Consider the following 18131-nt stretch of genomic DNA (forward strand, 5'->3'; position numbering starts at 1 on the left):
AGAGTCACTGTCATTTCCCTGATCAATCTGTCTCCAATGCAGCTGTCCCAGCCTGAGTCAATCTGGTATAGAGGTGGAAACTGCCCAATGAAACAGGCTAAGACACTGGCACCTAGGGACCCTCTCCCTGATCACTGAGCTCCACACACAGTCAACTCTCTGGGTCACTTGAAGTCAGCCAAACAGAAAAGAATCTAATTCAGGGGCTTGCTACAAGGTCCCAAACAGAGCTGAACCCAGGGGCGCCTGCCTGACCTCTTGATCTGAGAAGTTGACTAGCTCTGAGTTATTCCTGGGGAAGGTAAAAGTAATCGAAGCATGTTACTACACTAGAGAAGAAGCCACTGGAAAAATGACATCCAGGTCAGGAATGTGCCACCTTACACAGTAAATTCCCTGGCACAGGAATCGAGCAGATACAGCACAATGACTTGTGGGAATCAGGATGTAAACAGTTGGTCATGATAGGTCAGTGGAGTTGATCTGTGACCAATCAGGTATCTTTTCCCAGAAACTAGTTTCTTCACCATACACACAAAGCCCAATGCAACCTCCGTCTTCCATAAAGGAAATATTAGATAGAGCCCACTAACATTGTTGCTGCAAAGCATGGCTTCACCACCAGAGAGAGGATTCAACCAGGGCCTTTCTGAGACATTTATGAGTCTGTAAACAAACAATTGAATGCAGCTGACCAGCTGCCACTTCTAGGAACCCTGAGAGTATTTAGGTAATGCGACCATCAACCCTAACAACTATTTTGTTAATATGTGTTTTGAAGGTTGCTGGAAAAGGATGCAGCCATTACAGGGCATGTTCTACTGAAAACCCAGTGTTACACTGAGGGTACGGACTGTGGACATCTCTGAACATGAAGCGTAGGTTAGGGAGCCTATGCAGCCCCAAGCAGACACACCTGAGACATGATCCAAGGTCACTTCCTCACAGGAGCCTTCCTCTGTTCTCATGATTCCTCTCAAAGGTTCTTTTTTATGCCTGATACCTAGACATAGGAAAGGCCAAGCGACTCCGCCAAGGTCACAGGCAGACACACCTGAGACTGGAACCCCCGCCCCTCTGCCTTCTGGTCTCTGCTGTCCCACTGCAACAGCCCACATCGCACTATGGCCCCTCCAGAACCCAGACAGCTCAGCCTATCCTAGGAACCCAGAAGGATGCCATCTTCCTCAATTTAGCCCTTTGTGCCACCTCCTGCTTACCCTAGCCTCCAACTCAGTTTACCTTGGAGGTGAGGCCAATGGTCTTCAGTCTTCAGGAAGAGCTTCTACACCCTACAGAAACCCTTTGCAAAGATGAGGTTCGGGAGTTAGATCTGATCAAACCTAAGAGCTGGTTGCCGTCCTGGCTCAGGTCGAGTCACTTTTTATGGACCTGTACTCAAAGTACCCCAAGGCAAGGTTATTCCCACACTCAAATCCCCTTCTCCAGTGCTTCCTCAAGCCAAAGCACCATCTGGGTCACATCTGAGCAGCAGAGGGGACTGTAAAGAAGAGGCTGGGCCGGGGGACGCTGAATCTGATAGGGCAGCAGCTAGGCAAGCAAGGCAAGCTCAGAAGTTGAGGCTCAGCAGGGCCTCCGAAAGTTGGTTAATATCCCGGCAGTATGGCTCCCGCTGCAGGATGAAGTCCACTTTGTGGTCCTGACCCCAAAACACCTCCAGCAGCTGGCGCCGGAGCCGCTCTGTCTCCCGGGTCTTCCGAATGCCACCATTGCCTGTTTCCTCTTCCTTCCCCTGCTGCTGATTCCCATGCTCTGGGGGGCCTCTGGAGGGCTGGGGAGCCTTAGAAGAGCCCTGTTTCCTGGAGAAAAGCAGAGTAAGCATTGATGCACTCTGGAGCAAAACTGGGCCTCAGGGAGCCTCGGCCAAACTGACCGATGTCCAGCTTCAAGAGATGAATTTGTGAAGTTTCCTAAGCCGGCCACCGAGCGGCAGTATCAACCCACTAGGAAGACAAGCCTAATGAGACGTAGTCCTGCTTCATCACTTGCTTAACGAGCCAACAAAAGGTGTGGGGGTACAACTGGCTATCATGACATGCAAACATCTCCCAGATCGCTCCATCAAACACACTGACCAGAGAGAGAAGAAATAAAAGTTTCTCTCCCTAGTACAAAGCTCTGTGTCAGGGTTCTCTGGGAGGGACTTTAAAGGGCAGCCCCTCAAACTCAATACTACTGCAGAATTAAGCTGGCCCAAACTGCAACACTCCCATCCAAGCCTCCAATCTGTAAGAGGAGCATATCGACAGGCTGCGGGCAGAAGCAGGGGCATTACCTGACTGTCTTCTTCAGGAACTCATCCAGGGTGGGGCCATTTCGCCCCAGGGGGTCATCTGGGACCATGAAGAGGTTTCCCACAAAGGTGAAGGGCAGCAGGCTGGATGAGGAAAGAGGGAGTCACAGAAATGACCTCGCCTACCTTGCGGAGACCATCACCGCCCGGAGCTACTGCCTATCATCCTTTGAGGCATCTTCAAGCCCTTCCCCAGGATTCTCACCCAGTGGCCTGAGAAGAGCTGGTTTTAGAGAAAGGTCTGAGTCGGTGCCCTATTCTCACCGCTCTCTGATGATGGCCATCCACTTGTCAGACTCCTCTGCCAGATCCCGGAACTGGTCATTGGAGACAATGATCCCATCAGTCTCTTCGGCCAGCTTCACCATGAACCTGTCTCAAAAAAAAAACACACAGAAACCATTCTGGGATTCTCCAAGGATCGATCCCACAATACGCTATCAATGTCTGTGACCCAATTCTGGTGATGGAGGCCAGTCTCCAGACTCGTTTATTTAAGGGAAGTAGGGAATTGAGCCCAGACCCTCGTGCATCCTTGGCAAGTGCTTTACCACTGAGATGATAGGTAGTAGGCAGGTAGGTAGGTAGGTAGACAGACAGACAGACAGACAGACCAAGGGAGTGGGAGTCATAGAGACAGGCAGGGTATGGTGGTGCACACCTTTAATCCCAGCACTCAGGAGGCAGAGACAGGTGAATCTCTTGAGTTCTAAGACAGCCTGGTCTATTTAGTTCCAGGACAGCTAGGGCTACATAGAGAGACCCTGTCTCAAAAACAAACAAAAAAATTGGAGACAGGATCATGTTAAGTTATTCAGTCTAGCCTTGAATTCACTCTGTAGCCCCAGCAGGCTTTGAACTCTCAATCTTCCTGCCTCAGCCTTCCAAGTAGTTGGGATATTGAGCTCCTCCCCTCCCCATCCCCCAGCCACAGGTGACTAACGAGACATAGGCACCAGGGTTAAAGGAGAAACAGTGATGAACCCAAGGTAGTCTCCCAACAGTATCCCATTCACCACAAGCCTTTACTGAAGACTGTCTAAGAAACAGTAAGAGCTAGCTATAACTTTCTCCTGCCCCGCCAGTCACTCACAAACCTGCATTCCTCCTCTGACCTTTCCACACTGCCTTTCTTGCCAAGGCCACAATCACCTTAATAATTCAGACATTAAACCTAAGACTGCCGCCAGCCTCCCACCACCTCACCTGCCTCACCTCACCATCCTCCAGTCTCACCTGCTCTTCCCCTACCTACACAGAGCTCTTCCACACCTGCCCTTCACCCCAACCCAGCCCAAGTGAGAGGCCTCGAATAAAGTCCACATGTCCAGGCTGGCAGCTAAGGCCTCTAGAATCCACCTCCATGTCCCCTTTACAGCCTTTTCTCTCTCAGTATTCCCTAATGCACCCTCAACTGGAGTTGAGATCAATGATCAGACTGCACTCTTAACACGTCCTCTGCTCTCTGATTTCAGTTTCTCAAACTATTCCCTCCATCTCAGAGTGTACCCCAAACCTCTACCATGGCAGCCACCTAAGGAACTTGCTTTCTGGGAGCTGGCACTGTGGCACAGCTGGTAGAGTGCTCACCTAGCTGCAGCAGGCCCTAGGTTCAATCTCCGGCACCACATAGGCTGGGCATGGAAACATACACCAGCCCTCAGGAGGTGGGGACAGGACAGTCAGAAGCTCAAGGTCATCCTTCATCACTCAGTGAGCCTGAGACCAACCTGGCTACATGAGACCTTACCTCAAAAGATAAATAGAAAAATAAAATGGTCCAGCTTTAAGGTTTATCTCTCATGCATACAGGTGCTTTGTTTGCATGTATGCCTGCAGACCAGAAGAGGGCATCAGACTGTGAGCTGCCGCGCGGGTGCTGGGAATTGAACTTAGGACCTCTGCAAGAGCAGCCAGTGCTCTTAACTGCTGAGCCACCTCTCCAACCCCAAAACTATAAAGTTTTTTAAAGACACCTGAGCCCCACTTTAGTAATTTTCTGGTTTTGTTTTATTTTGTTTTATTTTTGAGACATGAGCTCACATAGCCCAGACTTACTGAATAGCTGAAGCTAACCTCAAACTTCCTGCCTCTGCCTCTACCTCCCAAGTACTGGCATTTAAAGGCTTTGCCACCATGGCCAGGTCCCATTTTACTAATTCTCCATCCACAGAGTAAGAGTCACAAGGTGGTGGGGAATGAACTAACTTTTGAAAGGTTTAAAATCAAAGAGATCCAGCCCATCCCACATCCTTCTCAATCAAAACTCCCAACCCCTTCCTTCCTGTAAAACCCAGTCACAACAAGGCTCCCTTCCCTGAGTTCCTGTAGTGCTTGATTTACAGGAGTTTTTATTGTTATTCACTTCGTTCTGGGTCTTCTGAAGCCAAGGACCAACTCTTGCCCCAGAGTTCTTTCTCCAAGTCATGTACCTAGTCTGAAGTGGGCGGTCAGTATCAGAAAGGCACTGTACAAGTCATGTACCTAGTCTGAAGTGGGCAGTCAGCATCTGAAAGGCACTGTACAAGTCATGTACCAAGTCTGAAGTGGGCAGTCAGCATCTGAAAGGCACTGTACAAGTCATGTACCAACTCTGAAGTGGGCAGTCAGCATCTGAAAGGCACTGTACAAGTCATGTACCAAGTCTGAAGTGGGCAGTCAGTTTCTGAAAGGCACTGTGGTACAGAGAAGACCGGGAATCAGGATTAGGTAGGACAGGTGTGTGGGAAACTGCTATGCTACCTCAAGTACACAAAAGGTGCTTTCTAGTTAAGGACTTCCCGGCTCTCGTGTTAGGATACATCCTGCTCAGCAACACGGGTTCATCAGGCTCTGTTGTGCTCTGCTGTGCTGACGACTTACACCATAATGAAGAGAACTTCCAAGTTTGTATCATGCATCCACTAGGTTCTACACAACTATGCATTAAAACTGACTCAGTCCTCAGTATCAATTCTGTTTACAGTGCTGATGTAGACAAAAAGTTACTGTCTTAGATGAACTAAAACCTAGGCCTTAAAACAAAGTAACAGCACTTGGGAGACAGAAGCAGAAGGATGGCCACAAGCTCAAAGCCAACCTGGCCTACAGATGAAGTACCAGTCCAGCCCAGGGCTACAAAGTGAGATCCTGTCCAAAAAAGAAAAAGTGGCATCAGGAGAGTCCTGGTTGGTTTTCTGTCAACTTGATACAATATACAGTTATCTGGGAAGGGGACCCTCGATTGAGAAAATGACTCCATTAGACTGCCTGTAGGCAAGGGTGTGGGACATTTTCTTGATTGCTAATTGACAGAGGAAGGTCTGGCCCACTGGAGGCATTGCCCCCACTAGGCTGGGGGCCCTGGGTGGTACTAGAAAGTGAACTGAGCAAGCCAGTAAGTAGCATTCCTCTGTGGTCTCCAATCAGAGATGGACTATTACCTGAAACTTTTAAGATACATAAACCCCCTCCTCCCAAGTTTCTTTGGATCACGGTAATTATCACAGTATCAGAAATCTAAGACAAGAAGAAAGTTAAGTATCTTTTGTAAAATACTATTTACTTCTAAGGAGTAAAAGTTAAATGTCTGGAAAGATAAAACACACCAACTAAGCTGGTTAGTTTTTAATTGTGAACTTAATACAATCACCTGAGAAGAGTTCACACTGAGGGATCGTCTAGATCGGGTGGTTTGTAAGAATGTGGTTAATTAGAGTGGAAAGACCCAACCACTGTGAGTGGCACCATTCCCTAGGCAGGGGATTCTGGACCCCACGACTAGAGGAAGCAAGGTGAGCACTATCATGTATGCTCTGGTGCTCTCTGGTCCTGGTTATGGATGTGATGTGACCAGCTCCCGTAAGTTCCTACACTGTGACTTCCCAGCTATAATGGATTATAACCTGGACCTAGGAGCTAAAATAAACCCTCCTTAAAGTTTTTTTTTAACTTTCTGGACTCTGTGGACACCAGGCATGCACATAGTGCACATCCATACATACAGGCAAAACACTACTACACATAAAAAGATTTTTTTATTTTACACAAACATTAGGAAAATTTAAAAGTTAATCAGCTTTAAAATGTATGTATTTCCACACCATGTGTGTACAAGTGTAGCAGTAGTACACCCTATGATTTCCGTTCAGCCTATATGGTAACTTTTGTCCAAGGAGTTAATCACTTACCCTTTGTATCTACCTCTGTAAATAGTGGTATCTCATGCATCTCTTTTTTCCTTTCTTTTTTCTTTTTAGTTTATTGAGACAGGGTCTCATTTTGTAGTCCAGGCTAGTCTGGAACATACTTTGTAGCTCATGCTGGCCTCAAATTCATAGGGATTATCCTGCCTCAATCTTTCATGTGCTGGGATTACAGGCGTGACTACCACACCCAGCTTCATGCAACACTTAACTGGGCCCATGCAATGTTAAGAGGGAATGTCGCTAGACTCTTGCTTAGCAGCAGGAATGAGGCAAGCACATACCTTATCTTCTTTTGATATTCACAAGGAGGGTGAATGAATGGAGAAGGATCCTGAGACAAAGAGGTTGATTCACTAAGAGGTGGGGCCGAGGCCATGGAAAGCAGATCAGTAATGAAACCTGGAGCCCTAGTTCTGACATCCTGTTCCATTCTGCGTCTGGTGATCTCTCACTCAGCAGTGTTCTGGGCAGTCCTAGTATTCAAAGACTTTCTGCATTCTATTTATTTGGAAGGTTTACTCTCCTTTCCCAGAATGTTCGAAGAGTTTCTCTACATGTTTGGAAATTCTGCCAGCCATTCACGTCACCAGCTTCCCTAGCTCTCTGTTACACCGGCATTCTCTAGACAGTAAATACAAGGTGAGTGATGAGCAGGCAAACAGAGTTGTCCTCAGTCGGTCTCACGTCACCTGCAGAGCTGATTTGCCTCTCCCATCTTAGGTCCCACGGAAACTAACTCCCCTACTGAGGCTGGAAGACAGAAGTCAGGAGCATCTCGCTCCTACTCAAAGTCCCACTAGACTCCTTAAATGTCAAACTTGGGGCCAGGGGAGGAGCAAATACCTGTCATCGTAGGAAGAAATCCTCTTGCCATCCATGACTCGTGAGGGTGTCAGGGAAAGCAGACTCAGTGAGTACAGCTTCTGCAGGAAGTGACTCTCTACAGAACAAGATACAACAGGGTTCTCCTCGAGGTAGGCACAGTCTCACCCAGGACACAGGTGGCCAGACCCAACTTACCTCTGACCTTGGAATCCTTACTGAAGCGCCACTGCGGCACAAAGACGGTTATGTCACGGTGCCCACGATCCCAGAAGTACTGCACAGCAAGAGCAATGCCTCGGCTTGAAAAGTAGTGCTGGAGGCCGTGCCTGCAACGGAATGGGTCAACACTCAGGACCCAGAGGACAGATGTCTGCAGAAGAGACAAAGATGCCCGGCTCATCCTCCCTCCTCAGACCTCCGCCCCACCAGCTACTTACACCATGGCCACGTTGCTGCCATCAATGACAATGTGACGGAGATCTGGCTGGCCGGGCACATTGGCAAGGCACAGGGTGAAAGGATCCTGTAAGGCTTCCTGGAACCGCTGCGTGCCAGTCACCAAGTTGCCCCCTCGAGTGCCTCGTTTCCATGGAGACCCTCGACTTCGAGCCCCAGCCTGTTGCTTGTCTCCCCTGTCTCCCCGATCTCGGTCTCCACAGGGCCACGGGGGTTCCGGCGCAGGTGGGGGGCTAGGTACTCTTGGAGGTGAGGTATTCCCATTATGGAGCCGCTGGAGGAGAGAGGCTCCCCGAGTTGGAGCTGCCCTCTGAGAGGGCACATGGGCACCGGAAGGTTCATCCTGCATAGGGAACCCTCCTCTTTGCTCCTTCCCCGAGGCCTTTCCCTTCAAGGGTGCTGCTGCCTCTTCTGCTCCTGCGCCTGCTGGTTGCGACTTAAAAGCCACTCCTCTCTCCCAGACGTGGTCCCCAGGCGGCTCCTTCCGCCCTGGATTCATGTCCCTGACACCATCCTGTTTCCTTCCCCTCTTCTCCACAGTGTGACTTTCTCCTCTTGCTGCCCTTGACTCTCCCCACCCCACCACTCCAGTGCCCGGGGATTCCCCACCTTCATTCAAGGGAGCCCTAACTCCCTGGAACTGAGCACTCAACAGGCCTGGACTCCCCTGCTCTCTGGATGCCTCCTGTACCAGGCTTAGGAGCTCCTCCTGGACAGCCAGGGGCAGCTGCAGCAGGGCCTCTGTGTAGGCATCCACCCTAGTCTGCAGCAGGGCAGAGAAGTCTCTCAGCACTCCAGCACTGGCAGAGGCTCCAGGACAAGACTGCAGCTGAAGATCCCAGCTCAGCCGCTGCATTAACTCCTCCACCCGGCTCTGAGCCATCACAAATGCCTCAGTGAGGCCACTGATCATCAGAGAGCCAGGAGCCAGGGGCACCAGGTGGGCAGACGTGCTCCAGGACAGGCAGTCAAGGAAGAGGCCTTGGGCTCCCTGGAAGACGCAGTGCAGTCTGGGTGGGAAGTGGATTTCACTCTGCAGTTCTGGGCTGCAGAGCCCCTTCAGGTATTCCTAGATGGGAAGGTCAGAGAGGAAACTTCTAGAAGCCATCCCCTCAGGTTCATTGTTCTCCCTGAGCCCCAAGGGCTTGCATCATCCAAGTAGCTGCTGTTATTATTTCCACTGTAGACACAAGGCTGTCAAGTTCTCCTCGAGGCCAAAGAAAGCAATGTGGCCAGCCCCCTCCTACACCCACTCCCAGTGAATTCCTTGGCAAGGACTACCTGTACAATGGGATTACTCTACTATCCCCAAGAGCACAAAGTAATTGGTTTCCAAATGCCTGCAGTACCTGGACCATCTGGGCAGAAGTGAAACCAAAATTCTAAATAAAAAGAATTGCCGAGTTCCTCAAAGCTCAGGTCAGAGGCAGTCAGTAAGACAGCAAAGAGGCTGAGATCCTCCCCAACCCCTCCTCCGATTCTGCCTAGGGGAGGGGCAGGTTCCTAAGAGGAGCTGGAAAAGGAGTTCACCTTGGCTCTGCAGACATTTCCCTTGGGGCCCTCAAGCTGCAGCCAGATATGAGGGTTCTCTGGGCAGTCTTTGGAAAGGACGCTCATTCCCACGCTGAAGATACGCTCCACGCGAGCCTGCTGCTCCCGAACCTTGTCCTCTGCGACCGCAGACACCGCAAAGCGGTCAGGAGTCGGGGAAGCAAACCCCCAAGTAGACATGGCTTCTTCCTGGGGTCCTGGAAGGGCAGAGGCAAGCTCAGTCTCCGTCTCTCTTCAACCCAAATCCTAATCACGCGGCCTACATACACCCAACAATCAACAGGTCGGTCGCACCTAGTTACAGCCCCGGTAAACAACCCCAGGAGGTGGCAGGTCCACCTCGCGGGTGGAGAGGATAGAAAATGATCTGTACACAGGCCCCTCCCAGAGAGGAAGTCCTCCGTAAACAAGGCTCTCTGGGATGGGCGACTGGCCTGAGAACACCGATGACCACCGCCCCGAGAGGGGAAGGGTGAAGCGGCCTGCAGCTCATTCTGAGCGTCATAAGAAGTGAGTGGGTGAGGGGAAATTCCCAAAGCTCGGAGCTCTCTGCAATTTCTGAGTAGAAGAGAGCCTCTTTGGAGACGAATACTCGCCGGAGGCTCTAACTGTGTACGTAGTCCTGGGAGGGGGTGCCCTTGTCTGCCATGTTCTTTCTCTAGCCACGCCCACCTCCCCGCCCCCCTTCTCGGAGACGTCCACCGCCAAGCGTCCCACCCAGGGCCGGGGAGCAGGCCCGCCCTCCCGCCGACGGCCGTGGTGGCCGTCCCCAGCCCGACCACCCTCCGGCCGCGGCTTCCAGCTCCCCAGCGCCGGGAAGGGGCGCGCCTACCGCCCAAGCCGCGAGTTCCTCCTGCTCTTCTGGGTGCCCGGGGGCCCCCCGCGCTCCTCCCGCGCCCCAGGGATCTGGGGCTGGGGGCGATCTGGGAGGGCCTCCCGGCTTCCTCACCCTACCTAGCCTTGTCTCGTCAACATCATCGCGTTCTGTTTTTGGACTCACTTCCCGGCCTGGGGCGGAGTCAGCCCGGCTCCTCCCCCGCCAGGGCTGCGCTGGCTTGGGGCTCAGGGCAGCGCTGCGTGCTCCTTCCCGCGCCCGCCCGCCCGCCCGCCCGTCCTCCCTCCCTCCCTCCCTCCCGGGCTCCGCCTGCTGCCCTGCGGCCGACCAGCCCGCCCTCCACGTCCCCTGCGGGGCCTAGCGGGTCGCCAACACTCCTCCATCCCACCCCTCAACGCCTCCCGCCAACTCTCCCGCTCGCCTCCCCTTCGTGGGGGTCCCAGCGTGTTCTGCGCAGTCGAAGGTGCCAAGAGGGCAAGTGACTGGTCCAGAGTCACAAGAGAATACTGCCCTTGGCACAAGCACTTTCACCAAGTAGATTGTGGGGAAGAGGAGGACGCGCCTTCCAACAAAAAGAGAGATTCCACGGAAAAGACCGTGAGGAGTTCTGTAAAGGAGAGGATGAGGAAGGAGCTGCAGAAACTTCGACTAGCGTACACACACACACACACACACACACACACACACACACACACACACACACACACACACACACAGAGGGGGGTTGCCTCCCTGGGGCGCCCACTGTCCCGCCTCCCTGCCACAGAATCTGGCTGGAGCCCTCGTGTCCTGTCTCTATCCCTGTTCTCCCTCTCAGAGCCCAACTGCTGTCACTCCGTGATCTGCCGAGGAGGAGGGAACTGCAGTGATAGTAAGGAGAGGCCAGGCAGAGCTGTGGGACACAAACAGAGGGAAGGAGGTGCCCACACTCGGTGACAGACCCATAGGGAGGACAGAGGAGCAGGGCAGGAGGTACTGGAAGCCTGAAGCAGAGGAGGGAGAGCAGAAGACAAGGAAAGCTGAGAGTTACAGAGGTACCGAGCCGTGATGGCCACCAACCGGCACAACCCCAAGCTGCCCTTGGCCCTGGTGCTTCTGACCCTAGGGGCTGGGTGGGCTCAAGAAGGGTCAGAGCCTGTCCTGCTGGAGGGCGAGTGCCTGGTGGTCTGTGAGCCAGGCCGACCTGCTGCGGGGGGACCTGGAGGAGCAGCCCTGGGAGAGGCACCCCCAGGACGAGTGGCATTTGCTGCAGTCCGAAGCCATCACCATGAACCAGCAGGGGAAACCGGCAACGGCACCACCGGTGCCATCTACTTCGACCAGGTAATACCCTTGCCCCTGTCCAGAGGACCTGCCAGGACCTGGGCTCTCCTGTCCAAGCCCACTCTGCATCCCTCAGCCTTCAAGAGAACCATATCCCTTCACCTACGATGGCCACCAACTGTTTGCCTCCTTTCACTCATACACACACAACCTGTCTTAGCCGTGCCTCATAATTTTTGAATGCACAAATTCCTGTCACACCTGCTTGCCACCCCCTTTTCCCTTACTCATTGCACAAACGCCACCCCCAGTGATGTCCCTGAATCCCACTCAATAGGATCTGCTTCCCTCAGGTGCTGGTGAATGAGGGTGGTGGCTTTGATCGGACCTCGGGATGCTTCGTGGCCCCTGTCCGTGGAGTCTACAGCTTCCGATTCCATGTGGTAAAGGTGTACAACCGCCAGACTGTCCAGGTGAACAGAGGGCCAGCCCCATCTCCGGGGGGAAGGGAGGGTCATAAGTAGAATGCAGCACATCCCTGGGTAGCCCTTCTGTTGACCTGTATCCTAGGGACCATGAGCAAGGGAGGAAAGGTCCTGGCTAGCAGGGTATGGCAGATGTGCAGAGCCCAACATGGACCACCCCTCAGCCCTCACAGGAGAGCCCATTAAGCCTCTGGTTCCCAAAAGGAAGCCCTTGGGAAGATGAGGATCCTGAGCTAAGGGCTAGGAAATAGATCCTAACTGAGCTCCCTCCCCTCCCTAGGTGAGCCTGATGTTGAATACATGGCCGGTCGTCTCAGCCTTTGCCAATGACCCTGATGTGACCCGAGAGGCAGCCACAAGCTCTGTGCTGCTTCCCCTGGACCCTGGGGACCGTGTGTCCCTGCGCCTTCGACGGGGGAATCTCCTGGGTGGCTGGAAGTATTCAAGCTTCTCTGGCTTCCTCATCTTCCCACTCTGAGAACCCAAGCCTTTAAAAGACAGATATCTGGTGTCTGGCCACCCTGCCCTGCTCTGCCCTGCCCTGCCCCAGAAACAAGCATCTTTGGAGCAAGAGAAAGGCCCCCTCAGGCTGCCTATAGCCCACCTCCTTGCATGAGATCCTGTGCCAAACACCCAAGGCTAAGAGTAGACAAGAGCTATAAGCTATGGACTCTCTAGACAGAACACTCCTCACCATTACCACACCAGTTGCCCTCCCAGCCTCCTGCTGCCCCTCTCCTGCCTCAGTTCTGGCTTTGGCAAAGCAGGATTTGGCAAGAGGGAAGCTGACACTACTCCACAGGCTCCACTCCTCCTGTTCTCCACCCCAGCTTCCCGCTCAGTGCTATTTGGTGACAGGTGGCACAGGTAAGCTTGACAGGCTCCCACAGGGGCCCAGATGGACCAGCCGCATCGTACCTGCAGACTCCATCCTGTCAGGAGTCAGCTTGAGAGAGCTCAGCCAGCACCGTGTGAACAGGAGCTGACAGCCCAACCATAAAAAGTGCGGGGAGGGCCACAGAGCATCCATAGCTGGAGAGATGGGATGGGGACATGTGCCTACCCTGAACATGATAAACATGCTGCAGATAAACTGGGACAGTCAGCAGGCAGGAATCCTGCCATCCATCTGTGCCAGGTCCCAATGGACTCTGACCCTCATCTGATCCGAGGCATGTGTGGGTGTGTGTGGGGGTGTATGTGGGTGTGTGGGTGTGTGTGTTTGCTCTGACCAACAGGTGAAACCAGAGCAGGTATACAGAGCTGGAGGCATGCTCAAAGGTCACATATGAGCCATAGAACAACACATCAGTGACCATGTGTCCTCTTGGCCACCTCCTAGAACTGCCCCACCTTTGGAATCTGAGTTTCAGTCACTCCCCACTCTTGTTGGCACCTCTCTTCCTCCTGCTGCGTCTCAGCTAACTTCCCTGTACCCGCAGCCTGTCCGTAGCACCACTCTTACCTCCATCCATACTGTCTCGTTCTTCTTAAGTTTCCTGGTACCCAGGAGTCCATGGTTCATCCCTCTTCCTCCAGCATCAGAAACTCTCTTCATCCCATGGTCCAGCATGAATGGGTCTATCTGGAGAACTGTGGTCGGTGAGACGCTATACTTCTCACTTTAGTTTGGAGCAGGATTGGAGCACATATGGCATGATGAAGAGAAAATAAATTCAAACAGAATAACAGTCAAATTTTTAAAAGGCTATAATAGTACTCAAGTTAAACAAATACCAGGACTGAGAGGGGGCGGTATAGCTCAGGGGCAGCGCTAATGTACATGAAGCACCAGGATTGAACTCCTGCACTGGGGTACAGGGTGGGGAGTGGGTGAGAAAGAGGTGGGGGAGCATTTTTTTCAGCATTTGCCCATACTTTGTGAGCAGAAAGAATAATTTAAACAAGATAAGAAATCATTCTGTCTCACATGGACGAGTCCAGGATGAACAGCCGCTCATGATCGCAAAAGCCCAGGCTCCCCTTCTGCAGTTCTGGCGTCCTTGGCCTGACACCTCGTGGCCCAAGATGGCTTCTTGAGCTTCAGCAATTACATCAGCCCAGCAGTGCTGGATAGAAGGAGAGAAGAAAGGGCAGGACTCCTTCCTTGAAAGGTTTTCTGATAGCTGCATATACCATTTCTGGTTACATTTCATTGCTAGAATGTAATCACACTAGGCCACACCAAGCCAGGACAGACTAGGAAACAAACTTACCTTTTTGTAGTATTTTCTCTGTGTGTGTGTGTGTGTGTGTGTGAGCGAGACAGAGAGAGAGACAGAGACAGAGAGAGAGAGAGACAGAGAGAGAGAGAGAGACAGAGACAGAGACAGAGACAGAGACAGAGAGACAGAGAGACAGAGACAGAAAGAGACAGAGACAGAAAGAGACAGAGACAGAGAGACAGAGAGAGAGACAGAGAGACAGAGACAGAAAGAGACAGAGACAGAGAGAGAGACAGAGAGAGACAGAGACAGAGAGAGAGAGACAGAGACAGAGACAGAGAGAGAGAAAGAGAGTCAGAGGACAGCCTTGGATGTTGGTCCTCACCTCCCACCATGTCTGAGACAGTGATTCTAATGTATTACTGTGTACATCAGGCTAGTTCCTCTGGAAGCTTCTGGAATTCTGTCTTCCCCTAGGAGACAAGGATTACAGATGCCTGGGTTATGGCCAGCTTGTATGTGGATTCTAAGGATGTGAACTCAAGTTATCAGGCTCACACAGCAAGTGTTCTAACCACAGGGCCATCTCCATAGCCCATAGACTTTATTCTAGGCAACTGTGTCCAGCTCAAAGTCAGGAGTCTTACAGTAAGAAAGAAGAGTAGTTGGACATTGGAAGATTTTCAAAATACAATAGGCTAGATCAGCTTGTAAACACCAACTGGTTTAAGATGCTGTTTATTTATCACAGTTTCTGTATGTCAGTTGTCTTGCAGAGTGTGACTATTCTCTGATTGAGGTTTCACAAAGTCAAAAATAAGGTGGACGGCAGCGGTCTTCCTCACTAGAATGGAAGAAGCCGCTTCCAAACTCATAGAATGCGGCTCCTTAGATTGTAGCACTGATGTCCCCAGTATCCTGTTTTCTAGCCAAAAGCTGCAGGCCCAGCCCCACCCTTTGACTCTCCCCGACCTATAGCTGCTACATGTTTCTGACTTCCATGGGAAAAGTTCTTGGAGTTTGAGGATTCAGTGCTTAGACTAGACCCTCCCAGAATATACATAATAATCTTTCTATTTTAAGGTCCCCACCTGCATGCATATGCAAAGTCCCCATTCCATGTAACAGCATACTGAGATGTCTTGGTGACATCTCACATAGGCTCTGAGATATCTGCATACCACAGACTTTGAATGTTGAGAAAAACACTTGGCACAGTTCACCCATTGCGTGGAAAGATGTGAGTCTGAGATACCCAACATAAAAAACCAACATAGGTTTTTTTGGGTTTTTTTTAGTTTATTTATTTATTTTTATTTTTTAATTATACTCATGATATTCATTAATTACACTCATGATATTAATTACATTTGTGGTATTCATTGATTACATTTGCAGTGTTCATTCAATAATTATATTTATGATATTCATTAATTATATTAATTGTATTGATTTATTACATTCATGATATTATGTCCTGTCCATTTGTGGGGTTTTTCCATCACACAAAACAGAGATTCTGTACTTAGGAAATCATTGCTCTATATTCTTTTCTTCTCTATCTTGAGATAAGGTCTAATCTTTCTGTCTCTATGAATTTGTATATTCTATATATTTCATGTAATACAATTCTATAGTATCTGTCCCTTTTTTAATGTAAAAACATTTTATGTACAACTGCAGGAGAAATAATACTCAGATAGCCCGAACATAAAAACAGGTTATAATTCAAAAGTCCAGGGTTATTTTAAACAGTAAAATATTTTCTCTGTAGAAAATAGTATAAATGATAACATTTCCCAATAAGCCTTTTTAAGCCAAATGATAGCTGAATTGTACATATAAATATTGATTAGATTCTGGGATACAGAAGTTTATTTTTACTTTACTTGTATGGCTGTTTTGTCTTTGTACCACATACATACAGTTCTCTCAGAGGATAGACAAGCTTGTCAGATCCCTTAAGACTGGAGTTAGAGCCAGCAGTGAGCTACCATGAGTAATGTGAGCTGGATCCTCTGCAAGAGCACCAGTGTAGCTAGAGTTTTCCTGCCTGGCCCACAGTCAGGACAAATCTCTCTCACCTGCCAGTCCCACAGCCGCTCAGACCCGACCAAGTAAACACAGAGACTTATATTGGTTACAAACTGTATGGCCATGGCAGGCTTCTTGCTAACTGTTCTTACAGCTGAAATTAATCCATTTCCATTAATCTATACCTTGCCACATGGCTCGTGGCTTACCGGCATCTTCACATGCTGTTTCTCATCATGGCGGCTGGCAGTGTCTCTCTGACTCAGCCTTCCACTTCCCAGCTCTATTCTCCTCCTTGTCCCGCCTATACTTCCTGCCTGGCCACGGGCCAATCAGTGATTTATTTATTGACCAATCAGCAACATATTTGACATACAGACCATCCCACAGCACACCAGGGCTCTTAACCACTAAGCCATCTCTCCAGCTCCCTGATACACACACAGAGAGAGAGAGAGACAGAGAGAGAGACAGAGAGACAGAGAGAGACAGAGAGAGACAGAGACAGAGAGAGACAGAGACAGAGAGAGACAGAGACAGAGACACACAGAGAGAGAGACACTCAGGTTTTAATCATTTTAGAAGGTAAATCAGTTCCTACCCAACCAAGAATCCACTAACTGCCCATCCAGAACTCCTTGGCATGGAGGGAATGCCCTCTTTTCTTTTGGCCCAGAGATAGATGGCTTATCTTCAGGCCACACGGCTGTATGTCCCTCTTTTTTTTTTTTTTTTCCTTTTTTGATTTGAAGACCAAATTCAAAACTTGGTCTGAGTGAGATAGTATCCATTTCATAATCTACAAACTAGTTTTTATTATGGTGAGAGTGGAGGTTTAAAACTGGACAATCTGGGCTAGAGAAATGACTCAGTGGTTAAGAGCACTGGCTGCTCTTCCAGAGGACCTGGGTTCAATTCCCAGCACCCACATGGCAGCTCACAACTGTTTGTAACTCCAAGATCTGACACCCTCACACAGATGTACATGCAGGCAAAACACCAATGCACATAAAATAAGAATAAATTTTTTAAAAAACCTGGACAATCCAGCCTAGTGTGATGGTACACACCTGTAAACTGGGGACTTGAGAAGCAGAAGCAGGAAGACCTGAAGTTGAAGGCTAGCCTGGGCTACCTAGACTCTGTCACACATGCACACACACACAAAACTTGTATAATGCTTGTAGTGATGTGTTTGCTTTATCAAAATGTTCAAAGCTCTTAAAGGAGCTGACCAATTAGATGTGTGATTCCACTAAAATATTCAGGATTTAATTGAATTTGTAATCAATGTTTAAGTGATTTGACTTGTAAAATGTATAGAATCTGATTTGTTGGCTGTGTGTTTTTGTATTCAGTTTTTGCTTAAGTAGGTTTATAAAGTACACAGATTAAATAGTAAGTAAAGCCTGTGTGGCAATAGGTATTCCTTTGTAGGGACCAAAGCGCCTCAGATTTGGGGATGCTAAGAATAGAATCCAATGTCGACTTTCACTCTGCCCCTCTTCCTGGCAGCTAATTTACACAGAGAAAATGGGCCAATGAAGAATCCACTGTAGTAAACCCACAGCCTCCAGCCACACGTGGTCCTCAGTAGTCAAGCAGTTCTCTGGATCCTTTACCAGCTTCCGCCACCTGCCTACAGCAGGGGGCCTCGGGTTCTGCTCCACTGACTGCAGACTGAGACCAGAGCTCCACCCTCCAGCCACTCCCACGCTGGCCTTCCTCCCCACATCTGCCTCTTCCTGTGCTGCTCAGCTGACTTCACCTCCTGGTGAGGTAGGTGGCTGCCTCCACCCACCAGCGTGGACCCTGTTTCCTCTGAGCACACCCCTTGCCTTTTGCTCTTCTCTATGCCTTCCCTTCAGTATTTAGGATTAAGAGCTTGCATCTCTCCAAACTAAAAGAGGAAAGGTTAGGTATGGGGGTGGCTGTAGCTCCAGGTAGTTAGCTATCCAGCTCTCTAAAGCTCTGAACCCCTTAGCATCAACTTGCCTCCTCGTTAGGCCTTAATTT

At 50.2% G+C, this 18131-nt stretch overlaps 2 protein-coding genes across 6 annotated transcripts; one reads left to right on the forward strand and one right to left on the reverse strand.

Annotated features, from left to right (window-relative positions):
• Positions 1–753: 753 nt before the first annotated feature.
• Positions 754–10427, reverse strand: Khnyn (KH and NYN domain containing). Of its 5 annotated transcripts, none has more exons than XM_052733136.1 (8): positions 10334–10427; positions 9313–9530; positions 7764–8851; positions 7522–7652; positions 7345–7441; positions 2579–2686; positions 2297–2398; positions 754–1820 (listed from the first exon to the last, which is right to left on the reverse strand). In XM_052733136.1, exons 2-8 carry the CDS (start codon positions 9511–9513, stop codon positions 1571–1573), a joined length of 1977 nt encoding a protein of 658 aa, XP_052589096.1. In that variant the 5' UTR covers positions 9514–9530; positions 10334–10427; the 3' UTR covers positions 754–1570. The 5 variants fall into 5 exon arrangements, 4 of the variants coding, with proteins under 4 accessions (XP_052589096.1, XP_052589095.1, XP_052589094.1 ...); XM_052733135.1 differs by having other exon boundaries at positions 10288–10387; XM_052733134.1 differs by lacking the exon at positions 10334–10427 and adding an exon at positions 10166–10327.
• A 52-nt stretch (positions 10428–10479) lies between these two features.
• Positions 10480–15467, forward strand: Cbln3 (cerebellin 3 precursor). The gene is made up of 3 exons (XM_052733140.1): positions 10480–11491; positions 11785–11904; positions 12197–15467. Exons 1-3 carry the CDS (start codon positions 11216–11218, stop codon positions 12392–12394), a joined length of 594 nt encoding a protein of 197 aa, XP_052589100.1. The 5' UTR covers positions 10480–11215; the 3' UTR covers positions 12395–15467.
• Positions 15468–18131: the final 2664 nt, after the last annotated feature.

Source organism: Peromyscus californicus, unplaced genomic scaffold (assembly GCF_007827085.1).
Source record: "Peromyscus californicus insignis strain IS unplaced genomic scaffold, ASM782708v3 Scaffold_12__1_contigs__length_115047231, whole genome shotgun sequence".
Taxonomy (NCBI): Eukaryota; Metazoa; Chordata; class Mammalia; order Rodentia; family Cricetidae; genus Peromyscus; species Peromyscus californicus.